At 38.4% G+C, this 26,758-nt stretch overlaps 1 protein-coding gene across 1 annotated transcript in view; it reads left to right on the top strand.

Annotated features, from left to right (window-relative positions):
* UBE2R2 (ubiquitin conjugating enzyme E2 R2) overlaps positions 1-26,758 on the top strand; it is a 124,319-nt gene that overhangs the window by 67,991 nt on the left and 29,570 nt on the right. The window contains exon 2 of the mRNA XM_025432482.3: positions 19,519-19,605. Coding sequence (XP_025288267.1) covers positions 19,519-19,605 — 87 coding nt within the window. The remainder of the gene's footprint in view (positions 1-19,518; positions 19,606-26,758) is intronic.

Consider the following 26,758-nt stretch of genomic DNA (forward strand, 5'->3'; position numbering starts at 1 on the left):
TAGGTGTCATTCTTCTGTAAATCTTCCCTAATCATCTCAAGCATAGTTAAACATTTCTTTCACAGTGCTCTTTCAGCACTGAGTAAATACCTTACTTAAGGCCCTTAATTTGTAATCTTTGCATGTCTATCTTTTATTTATTTACTTAATTATTTACTTATTTATTTATTTATCTACCTTTTCAGTTAGACCATAGCCATTCAGGGGTAGGGATAGTGTTATAAATATCTGTGTTTCCTACCTCCCGTTGGTACCTGGCAACATGATTGGTCTTCAATAATATGCTAAATGGTTGAATAAATGAAAATATTAACATAAATGTTCAGTGTATCTGAATAACTAAATATAGATGTCTGATGAGTTGATATCAAATTAATTGATATAATCAATATCATATAATTGATATCATTGATACAGTTAGAAATGGCCTGAGCATTTTAGAGAAGGAATATATAGTAATGATACAGAAGCTATTTTGGATGTCTTTGACCTGAGTTTGTAGTTTGGTCAAGAAGGATAAAGAGTTGCTTGAAAAGAGTCTCTCAAAGTTTAAATTACTTCTATAGGGGCACCTGGGTGGCTAAGTGGTTGAGCATCTGCCTTGGGATCACGTTGTGATCCCAGGGTCCTTGGATCGAGTCCCGCATCAGGCTCCCCACAGGGAGTCTGCTTCTCCCTCTGCCTCTCTGTCTCTTATGAATAAATAAGTAAAAATTTTAAATAAATAAATAAATAACTTCTATAAAAAATAACAAAAATGTGTATTTTTAGATGTGATCTTTTGGATTTATTTCTTGTATTTCTTGACGTAGCCATATACCAATCAAATTTAAAACTACTTCATGAATGAACTGTAAAGGGCAAACTTCAGATATTTAAAACTTCACTGTATATATGAACTTGTCTAAAGATTATACTCTATGTAGTACGTTTACTTAACAGTTTCAGAAATAAATGGATAAGTGGTGCCTGGGTGGTTTCGTTGGTTAGGAGTCTGCCTTTGGCTCAGGTCATGATCTTAGGGTCCTGGGATCAAGACTTGAGTCTGCCTCTCTACTCAGCGGGGAGTCTGCTTCTCCCTCTCCTTCTGTGCTCTCTCTCTCTTAAGTAAATAAAATCTTTTTAAAACGATAAATGGATAAAATTTAAATATCATGGGGATCCCTGGAATATCATAGATGCTACTTTCACCTAATTTATACTTAAATTAACTTATTTAGTTATTTTACTTTGTTTTCATCCCTTAGCATAACAGTGGTGAAAGGTCTTCTGGGTAATTTAGAACTGGGCAGCTAACTAACTTTGGGTACTAGGTATAAGGAACTATTCCATTTTTACAGTTTAAAAAGATACAGATAGGGGTACCTGGGTGGTCAGCTGGTTAAGCATCTGACGTTGGCTCAGGTTATGATCCCAGGGTTCTGGGATCAAGCCCCACATTGGGCTTCCTGCTCAGTGGGAAGCCTGTTTCTCCCTGACTCATGTTCTCTAATACATAAAATCTTAAAAAAAAAAAAATACAGATAGTATGATTAAGCAAAAGCTTATTGATAATTAAGTAGATATTTTTGCAGAAAGAACGAGTGCTTGTATATGCAATGCTTAATTTGCAAAATAAAGATGTTTGTGTCAATTCCACTTGTGACCCACAAGAACCCCCTAATATCAGATTTCCAAAGGAATATTTAACTATAGCTCCTACATTTCATATTTACACATTTTGGAAAGAAAAATACACAGTACTTTTCATAAACTCTTTAGAATAAAGGAGAGAGAGACGCCTGGATGGGTCAGTGGTTGAGCATCTACCTTCGGCTCAGGGTGTGATCCCAGGGTCCGGGATCGAGTCTCTCTCATCGGGCTTCTTGCAGGGAGCCTGCTTCTCCCTCTGCCTGTGTCTCTCCTTCTCTCTCTTTCTCTCTTTCTTATGAATAAGTGAAATCTTAAAAAAATAAATACTGTACTTTTCTATTACAGTAAAAACTTAATAGGTAAAAATTATTAATTGAAGATTAAGATGACCCACCGTGTTTGTCTTTTTAGTAAACATTTTTACATTAATTTGCATACTTCAGGTCTTTGAATTTATCATTCCAAGTGTCCATTTTCATTAAGATTTTATTTAAGAGAAAGAGAGCGTGTGCATATACATAAGAGAGAATAGCAGGAGAGGTAGAAGGGCAAGAAGAGGGAGTGAATTGCAAGTAGACTCCATGCTAAGCACAGATCCCTATGCAGGCCCACTGGGATGACCTGAGCAGAAACAAAGAGTCTGATGATTAACTGACTAAGCCACCCAGGTGCCCCTCACATGTCATTTTGCATTGCAAAGCAGGTATATAGAAATGTATAGAAAAATCATGAATAAAAATATTTTTATTTTACTTTAAAAAAATATTTATTCATGAGAGAGACACAGAGAGGTAGAGACATAGGCAGAGGGAGAAGCAGGCCCCCCTCAGGGAGCCCAATGTGGGACTCGATCCCGGAGCTACAGGGTCATGCCCTGAGCTGAAGGCAGAGTTTAACCACGGAGCCACCCAGGTGTCCCCTCTGCCCCCCCAAATTTTTTTTAATTTATAAAAGTAATATAGTAATATAAGTTCATGTTTCAGTCATATAGAAGTTAGACTCATTCTTTTAATGACCCATTGGCCCATCTTCCTCCCTCCTTCACTTCTACCGCTCTGTTCCCCAGACATAGCCATCGTCAGTAGTGAGGAATACATCTTTAAAATCTTTTTTCTAGGGACATCTGGGTGGCTCAGCAGTTGAGCACCTCCTTTCAGTCCAGGGCATGATCCTGGAGTCTTGGGATCGAGTCCCACATCAGGCTCCCTGTTTGGAGCTGCTTTTCTCACTGCCTGTGTCTCTGCATCTCTCTCTCTCTCTCTCTCTCTCTCTCTCTGCGTGTCTCTCATGAATAAATAAAATCTTAAAAAAAATAAAAATATTTTTTCTATATATTTGAAAACATAATTAAAGATTTTATTTATTTATTTATTTATTTATTTATTTATTTATTTTAAATGTTTATTTATTTATGATAGTCACAGAGAGAGAAAGAGAGAGAGGCAGAGACACAGGCAGAGGGAGAAGCAGGCTCCATGCACCGGAAGCCCGATGTGGGATTCGATCCCGGGTCTCCAGGATCGCGCCCTGGGCCAAAGGCAGGCGCCAAACCGCTGCGCCACCCAGGGATCCCAAGATTTTATTTATTTATTCATGAGAGACACGCAGAGAGAGAAAGGCAGAGCCATAGGCAGAAGGAGAAGCAGGCTTCATACAGGGACCCTGATATGGGACTTGATCCCAGGACTCCAGGATCATGCCGAGCTGAAGGCAGGCACTTAACCACTGAGCCATCCAGGTGTCCCACAAGCGTATTTTTTACGTTATTTATGATATATGTTATTCTTTAAATATCTATTTATTTATTTTAAAGGGAAAGGGAGAGAGAATTTCAAGCAGACTCCCTGCTGAGTGCAGAGCCCAATATGGGGTTCAATCTCATGATCTTGATTCATGACCTGAGCTGAACTAAGAATGGGATGCTTAACTGAATAAGCTACCAAGGTGCCCCATGATATATAATATTTTTAAGTAGCATCAGTCCATATACAGCCGTTTACCTTTTTTACTTAACACATCTTGGGTATCTTTCTCTCTTGGTGTATATTGGTCTATTACATTTTTTATAATAGCTACAGAAGAGTAGACCACTCTAATATTTGAACCAAAAAACACAAATCTCAGTTTATTGCTTGCTTAAGAACTTTTCTGGTCAACCACAGTCTGTCCAAGTAGAGCAGACTCATCTTTAATGATTTTGAGAAGTGTAAAGTTTAGGAATTAATTTCTTGCAGCCATGGTGGTTTAGCATCAACAGTGACATTCGTTGGGAAGACAGTTAATGATTGGTTGATATTCAGAAGTGTGTTCTTTGAAGTGTGTTCTTCATTGGCTGGCTTTCAGGTGCAAGGGGCTGTCACTGATAGGTTGGCTTGAAAAAATATAGTCACCAAGACAAGTTGCTGTTCCTATGTGGGTTTAAAATTGTTTCTTGGGACACCTGGGTGGCTCAGGAGTTGAGTGTCTGTCTTTGGCTCAGGGCGTGATCCCGGGGTCCTGGGATCAAGTCCTGTATCGGGCTTGCTGTGGGGAGCCTGCTTCTCTCTCTGCCTAGGTCTGTGCCTCTCTCTCTCTCTGTCTCTCATGAATAAATACATAAATTCATAAAAACAAAATTGTTTGTTGTTCCATAGCTGTATAACTAACTGTCAAGTATTGATTAATCTGTTTAAAACTGTCTGGTAGCTATTTTATTATGGCTACAGAATAATGAATCTTTTGCTACTAGTTTATGGACTCCTTTTTAATTCTTGGTGAGATTAAGGATTGTCCAGCTCTTTACCAGTGTTGTTGATTCTTCTTAAAGATAAGATTTGGGGGTGCCTAGGTGGCACAGTTAGTTAAGCACCTGCTTTGGCTTGGGTCATAATCTCAGCATCCTGGAATCAAGCTCTGAGTCGGGCTTCCCGCTCCGCAGGGAGTCTGCTTCTCCCTCTCCCTCTGCTCCTCCACCCCCCAGTCATGCTCTCTCTCTCTCTCAAATAAATAAATCTTTAAAAAAAAAATTGGAGAAGGATAAGGTTTGATCTTTTTATCCTTGAAAATGAATTCTGATTTTTAGTTCCAGTTACTATAAGCACCTTCATCGAAAGGGAGAGTCCTTTTCCCAACTTCCTTGTGTTGAATCATTCTCCTACCAATTTTAAATGTTGCATTTGTTTGTTTGTTTGTTTGTTTATTTATTATTTAAAATTTCTTTTTTTAAAGATTTTATTTATTTATTCATATCACACACACACACACACAGGCAGGCTCCATGCATGCAGGGAGCCTGACGTGGGACTTGATCCCGGGTCTCCAGGGTCACACCCCAAGCTGAAAGTGGCGCTAAACTGCTGAGTCACCGGGGCTGCTAAATGTTGCTTTTATTGTTTTCTTAATAACTTTTTCCACTGTTTCATTGACCATATACATTTCCCCTTGTAATTATTATTATTTTTTAAAGATTTTATTTATTTATTCATGAGAGACACAGAGAGGGAGAAGCAGGTTTCATGTAGGGAGCCTGACGTGGGACTCGATTCCAGGTCTCCAGGATCATGCCCTGGGCCAAAGGTGGTGCTAAACCGCTGAGCCACCCGATCTGCCCTCTTGTAATTATTATTACAGCTTTATAGGTTGCTTTTCTGTCTGCTAAGGTAGCCCCCTGCATTACTGTTTTTTTTTTTTCCAATAATAGTGTTATTTTCATAATTTTTATATGAACTTTATAATCATCTTGCCAAGTTTCCACCATGTTCATTTGGTTAATAGTGGCATCTATTGCTATAATAATGGTATGATTATGCTGGTTGTGCAAAGAACCCTAATGCTTTTTAAAAAAATAATTGTATATTAGTCATCCCCCTCCCTTTTTTTTAAGCTTTTTGTAGGTTTGAAATTTTATTATGAAAGTAGAAATAGGAGTCCAATAAACTCCTGTTTACTTCCATAATTACCTTGTAGCAAATCTATATATATGTACTTTATCCACTCTTGTACATTATTTTGTAATTGATTTCAGACATATAATTTCATTTGTGAATATTTCAGGATGTATTTCTAAAGTATATAGGCTCCCTTTACAAAAGTAACCATAATACTATTATTACAGTTGAAAAAGTTAGTAATCCCATAATATCCCATCAACAAAACTCTTACATATCTTTAAGATTTTTTCAATATTTATTCATTCATTCATGATAGAGAGAGAGAGAGAGAGAGGCAGAGAGTAGCAGGCTCCATGCCAGGAGCCCGACATGGGACTCGATCCCGGGACTCCAGGATCGCTCCCTGGGCCAAAGGCAGGTGCCAAACCGCTAAGCCACCCAGGGATCCCCTATATCTTTGTTTTAGCCATTGTCCTAATGGATTTTATAGGCATTAACCCATTTAATCCTCAAACCAAGCTGTTTCTTTTCTTTCTTTTCTTTTTCTTTTTTTTTTTTTAGGATTTTATTTATTTATTCATGAGAGACACAGAGAGAGAGAGAGAGGCAGAGACACAGGCAGAGGGAGAAGCAGGCTCCATGCTGGGAGCCCGACGTGGGACTCAATCCCGGGTCTCCAGGATCACACCCTGGGCCGAAGGTGGTGCTAAACTGCTGAGCCACCCGGGCTGCCCTTTATTTTCTTTTTTAAATATTTTATTCATTTATTTGAGAGAGAGAGAAAGCGCGCACAAGCAGGTGGAGCAGGCGGCAGGAGAGGGAGAAGCAGGTTCCCTGCTGAGCAAGAAGCCCCATGCAGGGCTTGATCCCAGGATCATGACCTGAGCTGAAAGCAGATGCTCAACTGACTGAGCCACCCAGGTGCCCCGACAAGCTGTTTAATAAGCACAATAAACCTTATTTTATTGATGAGTAAAACTAAGACACAAGTTAAGTATCTTGCTTGAGATAATAGCTCATTAGTGGCAGAGTTGGAAGTCAAGCCAGGCAGTTTAGCTTCTTGAATGGATATCCTTAACCATTACTGTTCTATGCTACTATTTTTTTTTTTTTAAGTAGGCTCCATATCCATTGTCGAGCCCAACATGGGACCTGAACACACAACCTTTAGATCAAGACCTGAGCTGAAACCAAGAGTTGGACACTTAACTGACTGAGCCACCTAGGCATCCCTTCCATGCTGGTTTTTGTATTGTTGTATATATCATGTATTGTTGATAAATTTTCGTGCAACTAGGGTTGCCTGGGTGGATCATTCATTAAGTGTCTGCCTTCAGCTTAGGCAGATCTTGGGGTCCTGTGATCAAGCCCCACATTGGGCTTCTTAGCACGGAGTCTGCTTCTCCCCCTCCCCCTTCATGCTCTTGCTCTCAAATAAATAAAATATTAAAAAAAATTTTCCATACAACTATACCTAGTTACTCTGCAGAGATTTCTCTTAATAATATTTAGTAGTCTAGGAAGACCTTTTGGGAGACCTAAACACTTGGCTATACAGACAATATTAAATTTTATTGATCATTTCTGTTTCTAGAAAGGACAATCTAATTGCCCCCCTAGAAATGTGATAGAGGAGGTTACATTTTCAACTTATTGTGGAATTCCCAACTTATTACGGAATTTTCAGTGTTAATCCAGGTATAGATTATATAACTAATAATTAGGCTTTCTAAAGTATGTACAGATTTTAGAAGTAAGATTGATTAAATGGAAAAGATAGAAAATGTCTCTTAACCTTGTCTTTTTTTTTTTTTTAAGATTTTATTTATTTATTCATAGAGAGAGAGAGGCAGAGACACAGGCAGAGGGAGAAGCAGGCTCCATGCAGGGAGCCCGATATGGGACTCGATCCCGGGTCTCCAGGATCACACCCCAGGCTGCAGGCGGCGCCAAACCACTGTGCCACCAGGGCTGCCCACCTTGTCTTTTATCCTGTCCAACCCACCTTTTTGGTGCTTTTCAGAGTCATTTTTCTAAAATATACATCTTGCTGTTATTTAATTAGATTTTATTTTCTTAACTTCCTACTATCACCTAAAAAAGGCTTTAACTTGTCTTCATCCAGTTTTATCTCCTGTAGTTCCCACCAAGCATCCCACTAGCCATACCTGACCCTTCTATATCCTTAATACTAGCTGTCACTCTTTGCACCTCGTGCCTTCATCTCTTTCTTCTGCTTTTATCTACCCAGGGAACTATTTAGGCAACATCTAACCACAGTACCAATACATAGTAGTACTCAGTAATAGTTGAACCAATGAAGTCTTTCCTGTTTTTGCCCAGCAGACTAAATCACTTTTCTTTACATAGGACATATTGTTAAGTGTTATACTGTGATTCTGTCTCAGCTGGATTTTGGGGCAGGGTGTGTGTGTGTGTGTGTGTGTAAGATTATTTTTACCTATAGATTCTTAGTACCCAGCCTGGAAATGTTTAATAAGATTTTGAATGAATAATGGCAAAATAGGCTTATTTGCAACTTAAGTTTTAAGAAGCAATTTGGAATTTTATTACTTTTGGTGGGGGCCGTCCAAGATGGTTTATTTTGTTCTCCTACTGCTTCTTGGTCATTTGGAAACCAGCACATGATTTGTTTAATGACGTCTTAGTTGTAGTTTGAGAATATCCTAAATATTATCTTTTTAAGTCCCAATGAATATTCCAGAATTTCCTTGACCTTGGGTCTTAGCAATCTTCAGGCACAGAAAATGTTTAAGGCAGTGAATAGAAACTGAATTTACAGTCATCAAACTGCCCTCCTCCAAGCCATACCTTTTAAGCTTGTTATGGAAAGATCAATCTGTAAAGGACACAGTTGTAAACATCTATATCAATTCTTCTAAGTACTAGGAATGCATGCTTGTGTAAATAGTTTAAGTACTTTGCCTCTTTAAGATTTCAAAGCTAATCAGGGTTTTATTTAGCCACATTTTACTCATTCATGAATGCTGAGCTCTAGGAGCAAAACAAATATTGAAAAATTCAAAAAGCATATAATACAAAATGGGCCAAAGAAAGGCATCTAGATTTCTATACTTAGTTTTGCTACTTCAGTGCTTTCATTCTAAGAATTTTAATTCTCATTTAATTTCTGATTCTAAGTTTAAGCTCAAGTTCAGTATTTCAGCACTGGGCACAGGTGATGTACCTTATTCTGTTATATACAGGTTACGCTGTAACCATTCAGTGTTACAGATTTGGGCAAAATGTGATTGGCAATTGGCTGCTTGGTCTTTTATTTTATTTTATTTTTAAAGATTTTACTTACTTACTTACTTACTTATTTATTTATTTATGATAGACACAGGCAGAGGGAGAAGCAGGCTCCATGCACCGGGAGCCCGATGTGGGACTCGATCCCGGGTCCCCAGGATCGTGCCCTGGGCCAAAGGCAGGCGCTAAACCATTGTGCCACCCAGGGATCCCTGCTTGGTCTTTTAATTAACTCTTAGTAATGCAGTTCCATATTTTACGCACTTGAAAGTTTGGGATCCCACATACAGCATTTTGGGAAGGGAAGGTTTTACTCTGTTTTAAAGTATCTCAGGGGGACACCTGGGTGGCTCAGTGGTTGAGTGTCTGCCTTTGACTCAGGGTGTGATCCCGGTATCCCAGGAGCAAGTTCCGCACTGGGCTTCCTGCAGGGAGCCTGCTTCTCCCTCTGCCTCTCTCTATATATCTCTCATGAATGGATCAATAAAAGCTTTGAAAAAAAAAAAAGTATCTTAGGTTGACCTACTAAATTTAAAAACAAATACTAAGTTTTGCTATAAATGTTTTCCAGAATTCTAGTTATTTTAGATAGAGCTACAGGAAAATGAGTTACATAGGCACCTTGGCTTATCTTTCTTGTATTTGTAAGCTAAAAATTTCTGGCCAAGATCCCGTAAGGCATTTATAGGAAACTTTTATAAAAACTTGTTTTTGGGGATCCCTGGGTGGCACAGCGGTTTAGCGCCTGCCTTTGGCCCAGGGCGCGATCCTGGAGACCCGGGATCGAATCCCACGTCAGGCTCCCGGTGTATGGAGCCTGCTTCTCCCTCTGCCTATGTCTCTGCCTCTCTCGCTCTCTCTGTGTGTGACTATCATAAATAAATAAAAATTAAAAAAAAAAAAACTTGTTTTTGTGGTATTTATAATTTGTAAAGCTTTCATATATATTATCATATATTGGTTGAGGTATTTTATTTATTGTTTAGTGTTTCGATGCTATGCTACTTTAATTTTACTTTTTCATTGCAAGTATATAGAAATAGTTATTTTTGTGTATATATGTATGTAGATATATTTTTAAAGATTTTATTTATTTATTTGACAGAGCACAAGGAGAGGGAGTGGCCGGCAGAAGGAGAGCAGGCTCCCTACTGAACAGGGAGCCCAATGTGGGGCTCAATCCCAGGCTTCTGGGATCATGACCTGAGCTGAAGGCAGACATTTAAGTGACAGAGCCACTCAGGCACCTGTTATTTTTGTATCCTACAGTCTTCCTGAACTCTTGTATTTGCTCTAGGAGGTCTTTTTGTAGATTCTTTGGGATTTTCTTCACAGACAATCGTAATCTGTGAATAGAGGTGGTTTTAGTTCTTCATTCCTTTTTTAAAAATATTTTATTTATTTATTCATGGGAGTCCCAGAGAGAGAGAGAGGCAGAGGGAGAAGCAGGCTCCATGCAGGGAGCCCGACATGGGACTCGACCCCGGGTCTCCAGGATCAGGCCCTGGGCCGAAGGTGGCGCCAAGCCGCTGAGCCACCCGGGCTGCCCGTAGTTCTTCATTTCTAATCTACATGCCTTTTATTTCCTTTCTTGGTTTATTGCATGGGCTAAGACTTCAGTACAGTGTTGAGAAAGAGTGGTAGGAGCAGATATCCTTGCCTTCCCATCTCAGAGGAGGGGCACATTCAGGTTTTCACCATTAGGTGTGATGTTAACTATAGGATTTTGTAGCTAACCTTTATCAGTTTAAAGAAATACCTTCCTATTCCTATGTTGCTGACAGCTTTTATCCTGAATTGGATGTTTACTTTTTCATATGGTTTGCACCGATTGAGATGATCCTGAGTTTTTTCTTGTTGAATTAGACATATTTTATACAGTGTAAAATGAATAATGGTTTTAAAATGTTGAACCAGTCTTGAATTTCCGTGATAAAAAACACACTTGGTCATGATTTATTACTCTTTTTAATATAGTGCTGGATTCCACTCATACATACCACTGAGATTTTTTTATGTCTTTGTTCATAAAGGATATTGGTTTGTAGTTTAATTTATTATAATGTGTTTGATTTTCATATCAGGGTATTGCTGGCCTCATAGGATGAATTGGAAATTATTTCCCCTTATTGCATTTTCTAAAAGACCTTATTTAAAATTAGTGTTCTTGCTTCCTTAAATATTTGATAGAATTTGCTATTAATGCTGTCTGGCTCAGGAGACTTCTTTCTGTAAAGTCTTAAATAAAATTCAGGATTTTTAAAGACTTTTTAAAAAGTAATTTCTACATCCAATGTGGGGCTCAAACTCACAACACTGAGATCAAGAGTTGTATACTCCACTGACTGAACCAGCCAGGTACCCCGTAATTCAGTTTCTTTTTTTTTTTTTTTTTAATTTATGATAGTCACACAGAGAGAGAGAGAGAGAGGCAAAGACACAGGCAGAGGGAGAAGCAGGCTCCATGCACCTGGAGCCCGACGTGGGATTCGATCCCGGGTCTCCAGGATTGCGCCCTGGGCCAAAGGCAGGCGCCAAACCGCTGCGCCACCCAGGGATCCCTTCAGTTTCTTAATAGATATAATACCATTCATGTTTTATATTTCATCATAAGTAGCTTTTGGTACTTTATTCTTTTGAATTATTTGTCTATTTTTATAGAATTTGTTGAATTTTATGAGCATGAAGTTATATATAATATTTCCTCATCATTCTTTTATTTTTATTTATTTATTTTTTCATTCTTTTAATATTGGTAGTTATAATAGTGAGGTCACCTGTTCTGGTCTTAATACAGGTATTTCTACATTCTCTTTTTTTATCAGTTTAGCTAGAGATTTATCAGTTTTTTTGATCTTTCAGAGATCTAGCTTCTGGTTTTATTAGTGTCTCTGCAGTATTCACATTTATCAGTTCCTTTGAGTTCTGCTTTTATTTTATTTTATTTTATTTTTTTAAAGATTTTATTTATTTATTCATGATAGTCACAGAGAGAGAGAGAGAGAGGCAGAGACACAGGCAGAGGGAGAAGCAGGCTCCATGCACCGGGAGCCCGATGTGGGATTCGATCCCGGGTCTCCAGGATCGCGCCCTGGGCCAAAGGCAGGCGCCAAACCGCTGCGCCACCCAGGGATCCCGAGTTCTGCTTTTATCTTAAGTTTCTTCTGGTTTCTGGTTTAATTTCTTAGTTTCTTAATTCTTGTGAAGCATAAGTTTACAACATTGAATTGAAACCATTTTTTCTTTTCTTTTGTATTATTATTTTTTTAATAAATTTTTATTTATTTATGATAGTCACACAGAGAGAGAGAGAGGCAGAGACACAGGCAGAGGGAGAAGCAGGCTCCATGCACCGGGAGCCCGACGTGGGATTCGATCCCGGGTCTCCAGGATCGTGCCCTGGGCCAAAGGCAGGCGCCAAACCGCTGCACCACCCAGGGATCCCCTTCTTTTGTATTATTAAAGTGTAGTTGACATACAATATTTCAGGTGTACAACATTAGGGGTTCAATATTTATATAAACATTACAAAGTGATCACAATAAATCCAGCTAACATCTGTTACTATACAAAAATGTGAGAGGATTATTAACTATATTCCCTATGTTGTACATTGCACCGTCATGTCTTACTTACTTACTTACTTATGAGGTTTGTACCTTTTAATCCCTTTCCTCTATGTTGTCTGCTGCCTCCTTCCCCTGTGACAGCAACTAGATTATTCTCTAGATTTATGAATCTGTTTGTCTGCTTTTTTAGATTCCACCTATATGCAACCAATAAATTATTATTTTATTCATAAGAGACACGCAGAGAGAGAGAGAGAGAGAGAGAGAGAGAGAGGCAGAGACACAGGCAGAGGGAGAAGCAGGTTCCATGCAGGGAGCCCTCTTATCAGTTACATAACTTGCAAATATCTTCTCCCATTTGGTAGAGGTTGCCTATTTGTTTCGTTGGTTTGTTTCACTATGTAAAAGCTTTTTAGTTTGATGTAGCCCCATTTGTTTATTTTTGCTTTTGTTTCCCTTGCCTGAGAAGATAGATCCCCCACCAAAATATTGCTCAGACAGATGTCTTAGAGCTTATAGCCTATGTTTTCTTCTAGGAGTTTTAGGTTTCCAGACTTTTTTTTTTTTTTTTAAAGATTTATTTATTTATGATAGAGAGAGAGAGGCAGAGACACAGGAGGAGGGAGAAGCAGGCTCCAAGCCGGGAGCCTGACGTGGGACTCGATCCTGGCGTGCCTGGGGCCAAAGGCAGGCGCTAAACCGCTGAGCCACCCAGGGATCCCCTAGGTTTCCAGACTTAAAAATATTTAACTTTTTATTCTCTTTTTGAGTTTTTTTTTTTTTTTAAGATTTTTATTTATTCATGAGAGACACACAGAGAGAGAGGCAGAGGGAGAAGCAGACTCCATGCAGGGAGCCCGATGTGGGACTCGATCCCGGGTCTCCAGGAACACACCCTGGGCTGAAGGCAGTGTCAAACCGCTGAGCCACCTGGGCTGCCCCAGAGTGTGTGTGTGTGTTTTTTTTAAAGATTGATTATTTATTTTATTTTATTTATTTTATTTTATTTTATTTTTTATTTTTTATTTTTTTAATTATGATAGTCACAGAAGAGAGAGAGAGAGAGGCAGAGACACAGGCAGAGGGAGAAGCAGGCTCCATGCACTGGGAGCCTGATGTGGGATTCGATCCTGGGTCTCCAGGATCGCGCCCTGGGCCAAAGGCAGGCGCCAAACCGCTGCGCCACCCAGGGATCCTTATCTATCTATCTATCTATCTATCTATCTATCTATCTATCTATTTATTTATTTATTTATTTATTATTTAAGAGACGGTGACAGAGATAGCATAAAAGGGGGAGAACATGAGCTGGGAGAAGAAGCAGGCTCCCCCGCTGAGCAGGGAGCCCAAGAGACCCAGGGCTTGATCCCAGGACCTTGGGATCATGACCTGAGGTAAAAGCAGATCCTTAACTGACTGAGCCACCCAGGTGCCTCTGAGATTTTTTTTTGTATATGGTATAAGAAAGTGTTAATTTCATTCTTTTGCTCGTAGTTGTCCAGTTTGGCCAGCACCATTTACTGAAAAGACTGTTTGTTCCCCATTAGATATTCTTCTTTGTTGAAATTCATTGACTATGTAAGTGTGAGTTTATTTCTAGTTCTGTTTTTGCATGCTATCTTATTTATTCATTAAAATCCTTAGAATATTAATCAGAGTTATTTTAAATTCCCAGTCTGATAAGTCCAACACATAAGCCATTTTTTGGTTGTGATAATTGTTCTGTTTATTTTTTATTTCACCTTTTTGTATGCCTTGTGATTTTTTTTCTTGATAGCTGGATATGATGCATCTTACAGGTATAAGTTCCTCTGTAAATAGGTCTCGGTAATATGGTGGTGAGGTGTGAAAGGAGTGGGGAGCATTCTGTACTCCTATGATTAGGGCTCAGTCTTTCTTAAAGCCTTTGCCTCCGGACTATTAACTTATCACAGGAGTTTTTCAGTTTCTTCCTCTTTTTTTCTTCCTGTTTAACTTTGTTCCTTTTTTTTTTTTTAAGATTTTATTTATTTATTCATGAGAGAGGCAGAGACATAGAGGGAGAAGCAGGCTCCCTGCAGGGAGCCTGATGTGGGACTCAGTCCCAGGACCCTGGGATCAGGACCTGAGCCAAAGGCAGATGCTCAACCGCTGAGCCACTCAGGTGTTCCTACTTTGTTCCTTTTTTAAGACTGTTTTGACTTGGGATCCCTTCGGTGGCTCAGGGCGTGATCCTGGAGTTCCGGACTTGAGTCCCCACATCAGGTTCCCTGCATGGAGCCTGCTTCTCCCTCTGTTGGTGTCTCTGCCTCTCTCTCTCTCTCTCTCTCTCTCTCTCTCTCTCTCATGATTTAAAAAAAAAAAAAGAAAATAAAAGACTGTTTTGACTATTCTGGGTCCCCTGAATTACAACCTTATACCAACTTTTAGTACCAGCTTTTTTATTTCTATAAGAAAAGGAGCTGGAATTGACATAAAACGATGTTGAATCTGAAGATCAGATGGGGGAGGATTGCCATCTTAATAATATTGTCTTGTAATCAATGAATATGCAATATCTTTCCATTTGTTTAAGTCTTTAATTTCTTTCAACAGTGTTTTTGTATTTTTCAGAGTATAAGTTTTGTGCCACTTTTGTTAAATTTAAGTTTTGTTTTTGATGCCAAAACAAATGGAATTTAAAAAAAATTTTTCAGTTTATTTAAATTCTACTATATAGAAATATAATTGATGCTGGTATATTGATCTTCTATCTTGCAACCTTGCTGCACTTGTTTACTTGTTCTAATAACTTTGAGTGAATTTGTTTGGATATTTTATATACAAGGTTATCTGCAAATATATTACTCTGTTTTCTTTTCAACCAAGATACTTTTTATTTTATTTCCTTGCTCATTTGCGTTAACTAACATCTCCAGTACGGTGTTGAATATAAGTGGTGAGAGCAGACATCCGTGTCTCATTTCTGAAATTAAGGGAAAAGCATTCAGCCTTATACTGCTAAATATGATGTTAGGGCTTTTAAAATCAATGCCCTGATCAAATTGAAGAATTTACCTTGTATTCCTTTTTTGGGTGTTTTAAATCGTGAAGGGGTATTCAATTTTTTTTTTAAATTTTTTTATTTATTTGTGATAGTCACACAGAGAGAGAGAGAGGCAGAGACACACAGGCAGAGGGAGAAGCAGGCTCCATGCACCGGGAGCCAACATGGGATTCAATCCCGGGTCTCCAGGATCGTGCCCTGGGCCAAAGGCAGGCGCCAAACCGCTGCGCCACCCAGGGATCCCAGTATTCAATTTTTGAGGTATTCTTAGGGATACTCTGGGGATTATAATCAACATAACTATGGTAGTTCATTTAATACCATTTTAATTTCAGTAGTGTACAAAAATTTTGTTTCTAGACATATAGATGGCCAACATGAAAAGATGTTTAACATTACTAATCATCAGGGAAGTGCAAATCAAAACCACAATGAGAGAGACGCCTGGGTGGCTCAGTGGTTTAGTGCCTGTCTTCGGCCCAGAGTGTGGAGTCCTGGGATCGAGTTCTGCATCAGGCTCCCTGTGTGGAGCCTGCTTCTCTCTCTGCCTATGTCTCTGTCTCTCTCTCTCTGTCCCTCATGAATAAATAAAATCTTAAAAAAAAAAAAACAATGAGATATCACCTCACGCCTGTCAGAATGATTAAAATAAAAAACACAAGAAACAACAAGTGTTGGCACGGATATGGAAAAAAAGGAACCTTTGTGCATTGTTGATGGGAATGCAAATTGGTGCAGCCACTGTGGAAAACACTATAAAAGTCCTATAAAACTAAAAATAGAATGTGTCACCATATAACCCAGTAATTCCATCCCTGGGTATTTATCCAAAGAATATGAAAACACTAATTCGAAAAGATATATGCACCCCTGGTTTATTGCAGCATTATTTACAGTAGCGAGATGTGGAAGCAATCCAAATGTCCATCCAAGGTGCATGGATAAATGAGGATGTGGCAGGATGTATATATACAAAGATACACGTGTACACATACACAATGGAATATAACTCAGCCATAAAAAAGATGAAACTTGCCATTGGTAACAACATGGATGGGCATAGAGGGTATAATTCTAAGTGAAATAAGTAGAAGAAAGACATATACCATATGGTTTCACTCATATGGAATTTAAGAAACAAAAAAGACAAAAAAAAAAAAGTAGACTCTTAAACGTAAAGAACAAACTGGTGGTTACCAGAGTGGGGGTGGTTGGGTGAAATAAGGTAATGGGACTTAAGAGTATATTTATTGTAATGATCACTGAGTAATATATAGAATTTTTGAATCACTATGTTGTACATCTGAAACTAATATAACACTATGTTAATTACTCTGGAATTAAAAAGTAAAAATTTAAAAATTTTGCTTCTTTTTAACTCTGATCCCTTCCCTTCACTGTTCTCTTATTGCCATACAAATTACAACTTTATGTATTATGTGCCCATCAGCAGAGTTATAATTATTACATTATGTAATTATCTTCTAAATCAGATAGGAAGGAAGTTAGAAACCAAAAAAAAAAAAAAAAAAAAATTACAACGTATGCTATCAGGAGTTCTTGGTTTTCCTTTATCTAGTAATGTCTTAATTCACCTTCATTTTTTGAGAAATAGTTTTGCTGGATATTGAAATTTTGGTTGATAAATTTTGTTTTTTCAGCACTGCTTTGTGGCTTCCTGATTTCTGATTACAAATTATCTGTCTTATTGAGGATTCATTATGCTTGATTGTGTCTCTTGCTGTTTTCAAGATTGTCTTTGGCTTTCAACAGTTTAATTATGATATAACTAGATGTGGAGTTTATTCTAGTGGCATTTGTTGAACTTCTTGCTTATGAGGCTTAATGTTTTTCATTAAATTTGGATACTTGGGGTCATTATTTTGTCATATATTTTTCTTTATGCATTTGTTTTCTCTCCTGCTGCCATTCCCAGTATGCATACGTTGCTTTTTATTTCTTTAGATGGGGAAATCTAAATTGATATATCTTCAAGTTCACAGATTTTTTCCCCTTGTTCAGATCTGCTGTTCAGCCCATCTAGCTTTTTGTTGTTATTGTACTTTGCCACCACCCCACCATTCATATTTGGGGCTTTTTTCCCCCTCAAAAAACTATTCAGGTTATATTTTATAATTTCTCTTTATTGCTGTTTGCAGTGTGCTGAGACATTTTTCTCATACTGTCCTTAGTTCTTTAGCCATGGTTTCCTTTAATTCTTTAAACATTTAATGCAGCTGACTTAAGGATTCGTCTGGTGAATTCAAGATCTGGGCTTCCAGTTTCTGTTGATTGGTTTTTTACCCTGTGTATGGGCCAGACCTTGTGGGGTTTTTTTCCCCCCATGTTCTATGGTAGTGTGTTGAAAACTGGTTGGATGTTTAAGTAATAAAATAAAATGTGGCAGTAGAATTTTTTTGTTGCTGTTTATTGTGATTGTTTCCTTACTTAGTTTTCTGACCTAATTCTGTTTTGTCTAATTTCTTGTGTTTGGGCAGTAAAGTCTCTACTTGGTTAGCTAAGCAATCAGCTGAACAGTGATTTCCTTAGTTTGATTTCCTGGAACCAGCAAGTTCCCTGGGCATTCTAGAGGAGCTCTATGTGCATACTGAGGCAAACCTTTAACATTCAGAGAGGCAGTTTTGAACTCTGCCTGAGCCTTTGTCATTACCACCTCCTTGTGCAGATCCTCATGTTCAGCCAGGGATGGAAGTTTAGGGTCTTCTAATGAATTCTCATGACTTTCCTGAGCATGTGTATAGCCTAGGCACATGCACAGCCCTATACATGGGCCTAGTCTTCTGGATTCTTAGGAATTTGTTAGAGTTTTTATATCTCATATCCTTGGCTTTTCCTATTAAATTTTTTGGTTAGTTTTTTGTTAGACCTAACAGCTTTGAAGCTCAACATTTGCCAATCATTTTTGACAATACACATGTCCCAAGGAAAATTATTTTCACACTGTCCAAGCTACAGATCAGGTCAAATATAGACAGCCTTGCAAGTGAATTTTTCTAGGGAACTGTTAAAAAGGTCAGATAGTGACAGTTCTTTGGAATTAAGGCTCTGAAGAAATTTCAGCACATTATGTGGCTGCTCATCTTCACTTTGAATGTGATTTGTTAGTTTTAAGGTTACTACAGCTCTGGAGGTCAGGGCATGGGATTCACTGTTCTTACTGAGGGTTAGCTCTTTTTCTTAAATAGAGGTTCCTTGAATTTCTACTAGCCTTTGGTTATTTTCTAAATTCTGAAAAATTGGTTTCTTAAAATTTTTGCCAATTTTCTCATTGCTTTTATTGAAGAAGTTTTGAGCTTCCTGACTTGCCATGTTTACTGGTGGTTTTAGCTTATTTACCCTTAGCTTGTCCTTTCTGTCCCTTCCTCACGCTCTTTTTACTGTACCGTTAGATGAGGGTCTTACTGAGTAGCTTTGTATTTGAAATACGGGATACTGCCAAGGACAGCTGCTGCAGTTATTTATAATAGCAAAAGACTGAAAACAACCCAGATGTTTCAAAATATGGAAAATTTTTTCTAATGATTCATCTATATGTCTGGTCTGTATGATGGAACATTACACAGACACTAACAATCATGTGTTTGAAGATTATTTTATAGGAAAATGTATGGTTATTGAAAGGAGAAAAATATAAAATGCAGTATATTCAAATTTTTGGAAATAAGTTTTGTAAAGAAAGAAACATATGTATACACCAAAAACTTCTGGAAGGAGTTATATCAAAATGATAGCATTTATTATTTCTGGGTGGTGGTTAAGTGAGTGAAAAATGGCCTTTGTTCTGTTTTATGTACCATAAGGTTGTGTTAATTATTTTTTGAGATAAAAATAAAATGCAGTAATTAGTGTGACACACCTGTACCTATTACTGTTTTTCCCTCATGAGTTTAATTTAAAATTAAATGGCTGTTGAATTTGGTGATTTAACATAAGCTCTTATAAATACTTGAAGAGATGCTAATAAGAACTCTGACATTGGGGCTAACAAAATGTATATGAGCAGTTGTTAATCATAACAGTCTACTCTATAAAAAGGAATTTGTTTCACTGGGATATAATAGGGTGAATTATTAGGCATATGAAAAACCTGTAGTCTCATTTATTAGCATTTCATTTTTTTTCTTTTCAGGCGCACATTAAATTTCCTATTGACTACCCATATTCACCACCTACCTTCAGATTCTTGACCAAAATGTGGCACCCCAACATTTATGAGGTAAGAGACATGTATTGTGAATTTCTCTGAAGATTTTTTTTAAGATACAGTCCTTTAAAGTAACCTTTATATCTGCATACACTGTGGTAGTTATGCTATAGCCACGAGGGTGTATTCATCATTCCCTACTTTTAGTAGTCCCTAGTTTCATTGTTCAAAATTGAAGGTAGTTTTATACCAGTGTATATTATACTTATGACTGAGGCTTTATAGAGTCCTGAATTTGAATCTCCATCTGTATAAATTAGCACACTGGAGCAGCTTTATATTTTTCACAACTTGCTTTTTCTTTGAGGCATTATCTTTGGGATTTTCTCTCTTTTTTTCTTTCTTTTTCCTATTTATTTATTTTAGAGAGTGCACACACAGATTGGAGGTGGGGGAATGGCAGAGGGAGAGAGAAAATTCCAAGCAGATGCCCCACTGAATGCGGAGCCTGATGTGGTACTTAATCCCATTACCCTGACCTGAGCTGAAATCGTCAGTCATTTTAACTGACTGAGCCACCCAGGTACCCCCCCCTTTTTTTTAGAATGAGGGGGAGAGGCAGAGAGAGAGAGAGAGAGAGAATCTTAAGCAAACTTCACAACTTTGAGGAGCCCCATGTGGGGCTCAGTCTGACAACCCTGAGATTGTGACTGAAATCAGGAGTTGGATGTTTGACTGAGCCACCCAGGCGCCCCTCTTTTCCTGTTTAAACAGGACAAACTGGTGCTCAAAAGGTGGTATGTATTTACATTTCCAGAAGTAAGTTCCAGAGTGTTGTTTTCTTTAGTATCTTTAGTATTTGACATAATCACAATATGAATAAACAATAATGAATATTATTCTGTATAACTAAGTTATCCATTACAGGAGAGAGATTATAGAAGCAATTTGCTGTTTCATAAATTCAGCGTGAGTTCAGTACACATAGAAATATGTTTGTTTTTGTCCATGTAGTATATATATATAGATTTTATTTTATTTATTTATTTATTTATTTATTTTTTAAAGATTTTATTTATTTATTCATAGAGACACACACAGAGAGAGGCAGAGACACAGGCAGAGGGAGAAGCAGGCTCCACGCAAAGAGCCTGAAGTGGGACTCGATCCAGGGTCTCCAGGATCACGCCCTGGGCTGCAGACAGCGCTAAACTGCTGTGCCACCGGGGCTGCCCTATATATAGATTTTAGATGGCAAGAGAGAAGTGAGAAAACTCAAGCTGTTGTTTTGTTATTGAGAACTAATTTACCTTAAAGCCATGTATTCACTTGTTTCCACCTCAAGTTATCTAATTTTCAAACCCCTCTCAAATAAAAAACAAGAAATAAGGAAAAGGATTCAAAACTGTAGAGGAATAAAGTTTTTTTTTGTTTGTTTGTTTGTTTTTTAACTATTAAAGTAGGCTATTTAGTCCTGTCTCTTTAAAATTTAGCATTAGGTCATTATTTTTTAAAAATATTTTTCAGATTCATAATAAAATTTTCAGTGGTAAAATAATGCATGTGTATCTTACAAATATGTAGTTATTTTCCATGCCATATATGTATTCTTTTTAAAGAAGCAATAAGGGGCACCCCCGGTGGTGCAGCGGTTTGGTGCCGCCTGCAGCCCAGGGCATGATCCTGGAGACCCTGGATCGAGTCCCACGTCAGGCTCTCTGCATGGTGCCTGCTTCTCCCTCTGCCTGTCTCTGCCTCTCTCTCTCTGTGTCTCTCTATGAATAAATAAAACCTTTTTAAAAAAATAAAGAAGCGGGGATCCCTGGGTGGCGCAGCGGTTTAGCGCCTGCCTTTGGCCCAGGGCGCGATCCTGGAGACCCGGGATCGAATCCCACGTCGGGCTCTCGGTGCATGGAGCCTGCTTCTCCCTCTGCCTATGTCTCTGCCTCTCTCTCTCTCTCTCTCTCTCTCTCTCTCTCTCTCTTGTGTGTGTGACTATCATAAATAAATAGAAATTAAAAAAAAAAAAGAAATTAAAAAAAAAAATAAAGAAGCAATAAGTTGGGATGCCTGGGTATCAGCCAGTTAAGCATCTGCCTTCAACTCAGATCATGATCCTCAGGGTCTTGGGAGCAAAACCTGGGTGGGCTCCCTGCTGAGCAGGGAGCTGCTTCTCCTTCTCCCTCGGCCTCTCTCCTCCACTCATGTGTTCTTTCTCCCTCTTTCTCTCTCTCTCTCAAAATCTTTAAAAAAATAAAGAGGTCATAAGTCATAGGTAGGATTTAATTTGATATATAGTCGTGGTGGTCATGAGTTAATTTATCTTTGCTACAAAAATGGTGACTTTTTTTAAGATTTACTTATTTAGAGAGGGAACCCACATGCAACAGGGAGAGGGACAAAAGGAGAGAGAATCTAAAGCAGACTCTATGCTGATTTCGGAGCCTGATGTAGGGCTTGATCTCGCAACTCTTGAGATCATGACCTAAGCCAAACCAAGAATCAGACATTTAACCAACCGTGCTACTCCTGCTTCCCAGAATTGAACTTTTTGAGGACCTATGTCAGTATTTGTGATTCTAGTGATTGGGACTCCTGCTTCTTGGCCAAAGGGATATTCTTAGCTGTTCTCTTCTCACCCAACCTGTGTTGTCCACCTAAGGTAGAAACGTGGTGGACCTCAGTGTCAAATTGCTCTGGTCACCAAAATGTTCACTGCTGAGTTATTTATAATAGAACTGCAGGGAGATGGGGGCCAATGAAACACCCCAATAAAAAAACAATGCAGACTACTCAAATGCCAGAAAAAGGGGAAAAAAAAAAAAGAAAGAAAGAAAGAAAGAAACAAAAAAGCCAGAAAAAGGGACTTGATGAAAGAGTTTTTTGACATACTAACTTCATGGGCATTAAAAATAAATACTGTAGGGGTATCTGGGTGGCTCAGTCAGTTGAATCTCTGACTCTTGATCTCAGCTCAGGTCTTGATCTCAGGGTCTTGAGTTCAAATCCCTTGTTGGGCACCACACTGGCCATGAAACCTACTAAATAGTTTGAACGAGTGGATAAATATTGTAAAGATTATTATTGTTAAAAAATAGTTTATTGGAATGCCTGGGTGGCTCAGTGGTTTAGCGTCTGCCTTTGACCCGGGGCATAATCCTGGGATCCAATCCTGCATTGGGCTCCCTGCATGGAGCCTGCTTCTCCCTCTGCCTATGTCTCTGCTTCTCTCTCTCTCTCTCTCTCTCTCTCTCTCTCTCTCTCTCTGAGTCTCTCATGAATAAATAAATAAATAATCTTTTAAAAAAAAGAAAATATATCAAGTTCTAAAAATCATAAAAGCTTTGGTTACAGTTTTGTTAAATACATCCATGGACACAATACTGCAACCTCAAAAGTAATAAATGGCTGCAGTGTTATGTAAGTGAAGTTAATTATTTTAACATTTCCTTTATCATTTCCATATTTGTGAAATTTATAAATATCAAGGGGAAACTTGGAGAACAAAAATTTAATATGACAGATGCCTGGGTGGTTCATTGGCTGAACGTCTGCCTTTGTCTCAGGTCATGATCCTGGGGTCCTGAGATCGAGTCCCTTATCAGGTCCCCTAGGGAGTCTGCTTCTCCCTCTGCCTATGTCTCTGCTTCTGTCTCTCATGAATAAATAAATAAAATCTTTAAGAATAAATAAATAACCATTTAAAAATTTAATATGGACTTGTCATCAATCATTCTACTCTTATCTGCTCTGTAATATGTAGCATGAGCTCAAAAATACAGTTTCATGGTTATAGTCAGAACTAAACACCTAATAAACCCCATTTGCCCCACAGACCATGTATTAAAATGAGATTTTCATACATACTGTAATTCACTATGAACTTTACAGCTATGGCAACTCAGAATCTCCTTGTTCTTTATCATTTAAAAAAATAGATTAATTTTCTAGGGTAGTTTTGGGTTCACTGCAAAATTGAATGGAAAACACAGTTTGATGATCTTTAGGATATGTATTTTTAAATATTATTGTTTTAATAATGATTAAAAATAGATACTACTGTTTCAATATGCTTTTCCTAAGACATGTTGTCTTAGCTTGAGCTGCCATAACACTATCATATTGGAGATGGCTTAAATAAATGAAACTTATTTTCTCATAGGTTAGGAAACTGTAAGTCCAAGATCAAGGTACCAGCATGGTTGGTTTCTGAAGACTTGTGGCTTATCTCTGTGTCCTCTTATGGCTTGAGTAGAGACCGAGCTAGCTCTCTGGTATCTCGTATAAGGTTTTTTTTGCCAAAAAAAAAAAAAAAAAAAAGGTTTTTTTTGCCAAGTTTGCAGAACCATAACTTTTTAGAATAATAAAATTTAGGCTTTTTAAGTGGTGAATGGGCCTAATTACACATAGTTTATGATCTTTGTAATAGTTTAGATGGATGATATGCCATTAGTGAAAATGAATGAGACCTATAATGAGCTTTTCAAAAATTGAAAGAACTGGGATCCCTGGGTGGCGCAGCGGTTTAGCGCCTGCCTTTGGCCCAGGGCGCAATCCTGGAGACCCGGGATCGAATCCCACGTCGGGCTCCTGGTGCATGGAGCCTGCTTCTCCCTCTGCCTCTCTCTCTCTCTCTCTCTCTCTCTCTGTGACTATCATAAATAAATTAAAAAAAAAAAAGACTTAAAAAAAAATTGAAAGAACTGCATGTGTCAAGAGTCATAATGCTGTAACCATAAATTATATTTTAGCATTATACAGAAAAGACCAGGTAAAAGCAACAATAATACAGTATTAGGGTTCTCCAGAGAAACAGAACCATTAGTGTACATAGAGATATATATTAGAGGAGGGTTATTAGAAGAGTTGGCTTCCATGTTACGAAGTCCACGAATCCAAAGGCATATTAGAACGAATCCAAAGGCATGGGACCTAGGAAGCTGCTGGTCCAAGTCCTAGCGTACCAAGGCCCCAAAACCCAGAGTTCCAATGTTCCAGCTCAGGAGAATTTGTCCTTTGCCTATTTGTTGTATTTAGGCCCTCATTAGATTGGATGATGCTTGCCCCATTAGGATCCCAATCCCCATTATGGTGGATATTCTTTACTCAATCTACTGATAGAAATATTAATTTCTTCTGGAAACATCCTCACAGACACACCCAGAAGTAATGTTTTATCAGCTATGTAAGCATCCCTTAGTCCAGTCAAATTGGCACATAAAATTAACCATCCCAGATAACTATCTTTTTTTAATCCATTCATCCCCTGCTGTCCATGTATGGCCTTTCTCTGCTTTTTGCACACCACTATGTTCACAGTGGGTATAATTTGGAAGTGTATTTGAATCTTTTTTTTTTTTTTTAAGATTTTATTTACTAATTCATGAGAGAGACAGAGAGGCAGACATAAGCAGAGGGAGAAACAGGCTCCATGCAGGGAGCCTGATGTGGGACTCAATCCCAGGACCCCAGGATCACACCCTGAGCCAAAGGCAGATGTTCAACCGCTGAGCCATCCACGCGTCCCTGAATCCTTTATTTTTATTTTTTTAAAGATTTTATTTATTCATAGAGACACACACACAGAGAGAGAGAGAGAGAGAGAGAGAGGCAGAGACATAGGCAGAGGGAGAAGCAGGCTCCATGCAGAGAGCCTGACGTGGGACTCGATTCAGGGTCTCCAGGATCACGCCCTGGGCTGCAGGTGGTGCTAAACTGCTGCGCAACCGGGGCTGCCCCCTGAATCCTTTAAATAGCAAGATGTTTCGGGGTGCCTGGGTGGCTCAGTTGGTTAGGTGTCTGCCTTTGGCTCAGGTCCCAGGACTGAGCCCCGCATTAGGCTACCTGCTCAGTGAAAAGTCTGCTTCTGACCTTCTTCCATCTCATGCTTGCTCTCTCTCTCTCTGTCTCTCTCTCTCAAATAAATAAAATCTTAAAAAAAGAAATAAAATTGCAAGATGTATTATAATAAGGATTTATTCCCTTCTTATTTGATAACATTCAGTAAAATTATTGTTAGATAATGCCATAAATCATAGCTCACCTAGATCTGCTTCATCTCTTTTGCTCATATAACATACATTTCTTTCTCTTCAATTAATTATTATTCTTCTTTTGGTGGAATTATCTAATAGAGCTATGGTTTTTCTGTGATTTCTCTGGGAATTTACTTTGTTATACCACCCAGGAATCAAATAATGAAATAAACTTAAGTTCCTTTCTTTCTTTTTTTTTTAATTCATGAGAGACAGAGAGAGAGACAGGCAGACAGGCAGACAGGCAGACAGGCAGAGGGAGTAGCAGGCTCCATGCAGGAAGCCTCATAGTGGGACTTGATCCCGGAACTCCAGGATCATGCCCTGAGCCAAAGGCAAACACTCAACTGCTGAGCCACCCAGGCGTCCCAAAGTTTGTTATTCTTAAACTAAATTCATATAAAATTTAAATATAAGATTTTAAAATTCTGAAACATTTATAATTGTTTTTATTCAAATGCTTTAATTTCAGTGTCTGGGTATGATAAACATACTATAAAAATGTTAGGTTTATTTTATTTTACTAAAAGATTTTATGTATTTATTCATGAGAGGCACAGAGAGAGACAGATATAGACAGAGGGAGAAGCAGGCTTCTTGCAGGGAGGGCGATGCGGGACTCGATCTCTGGACCAGGGATCATGCCCTGAGCCAAAGGCTCAACTGCTGAGTCACCCAGATGTCCCTAAAAATGTTAAGTTTAAACCAACTTCTTAAGAGTAATTTTAGACTTAAGAGTTTCCAGAATATTACAGAAAGTTCTCATATAACTTTTACTCAGGTTTCTCTAATGATAACATCTTTTATCCCGCCCCCCCCCCCAAGGTTTTATTTATTTATTTGAGAGAGAGCACGAAAGGGGGGAGAGGCAGAGGGAAAAGTAGATTACCTGCTGAGCAGGGAGCTCAATGACATGGGGCTCCATCCCAGAACTCTCCAGGATCATGACCAGAGCTGAAGGCAGAGACACTTAACCAGACTGAGCCACCCAGACGCCCCTATTGTTAATATCTTATACAATACATCGAAACTAAGAAACTAACTTTGGTACAATACTATTAAGTAAACTACAGACTTTAGTTGGAGTAAATTGTGGAATGGGGAAGTTAAAACATCTATATTACTTGTCCACAGCTACTGTCTCTAGGTGAGACAAAATCAATTTCTGTATTGTGTTGTTGAATGACCAG

This window comes from Canis lupus, chromosome 11 (assembly GCF_003254725.2).
Source record: "Canis lupus dingo isolate Sandy chromosome 11, ASM325472v2, whole genome shotgun sequence".
NCBI lineage: Eukaryota > Metazoa > Chordata > Mammalia > Carnivora > Canidae > Canis > Canis lupus.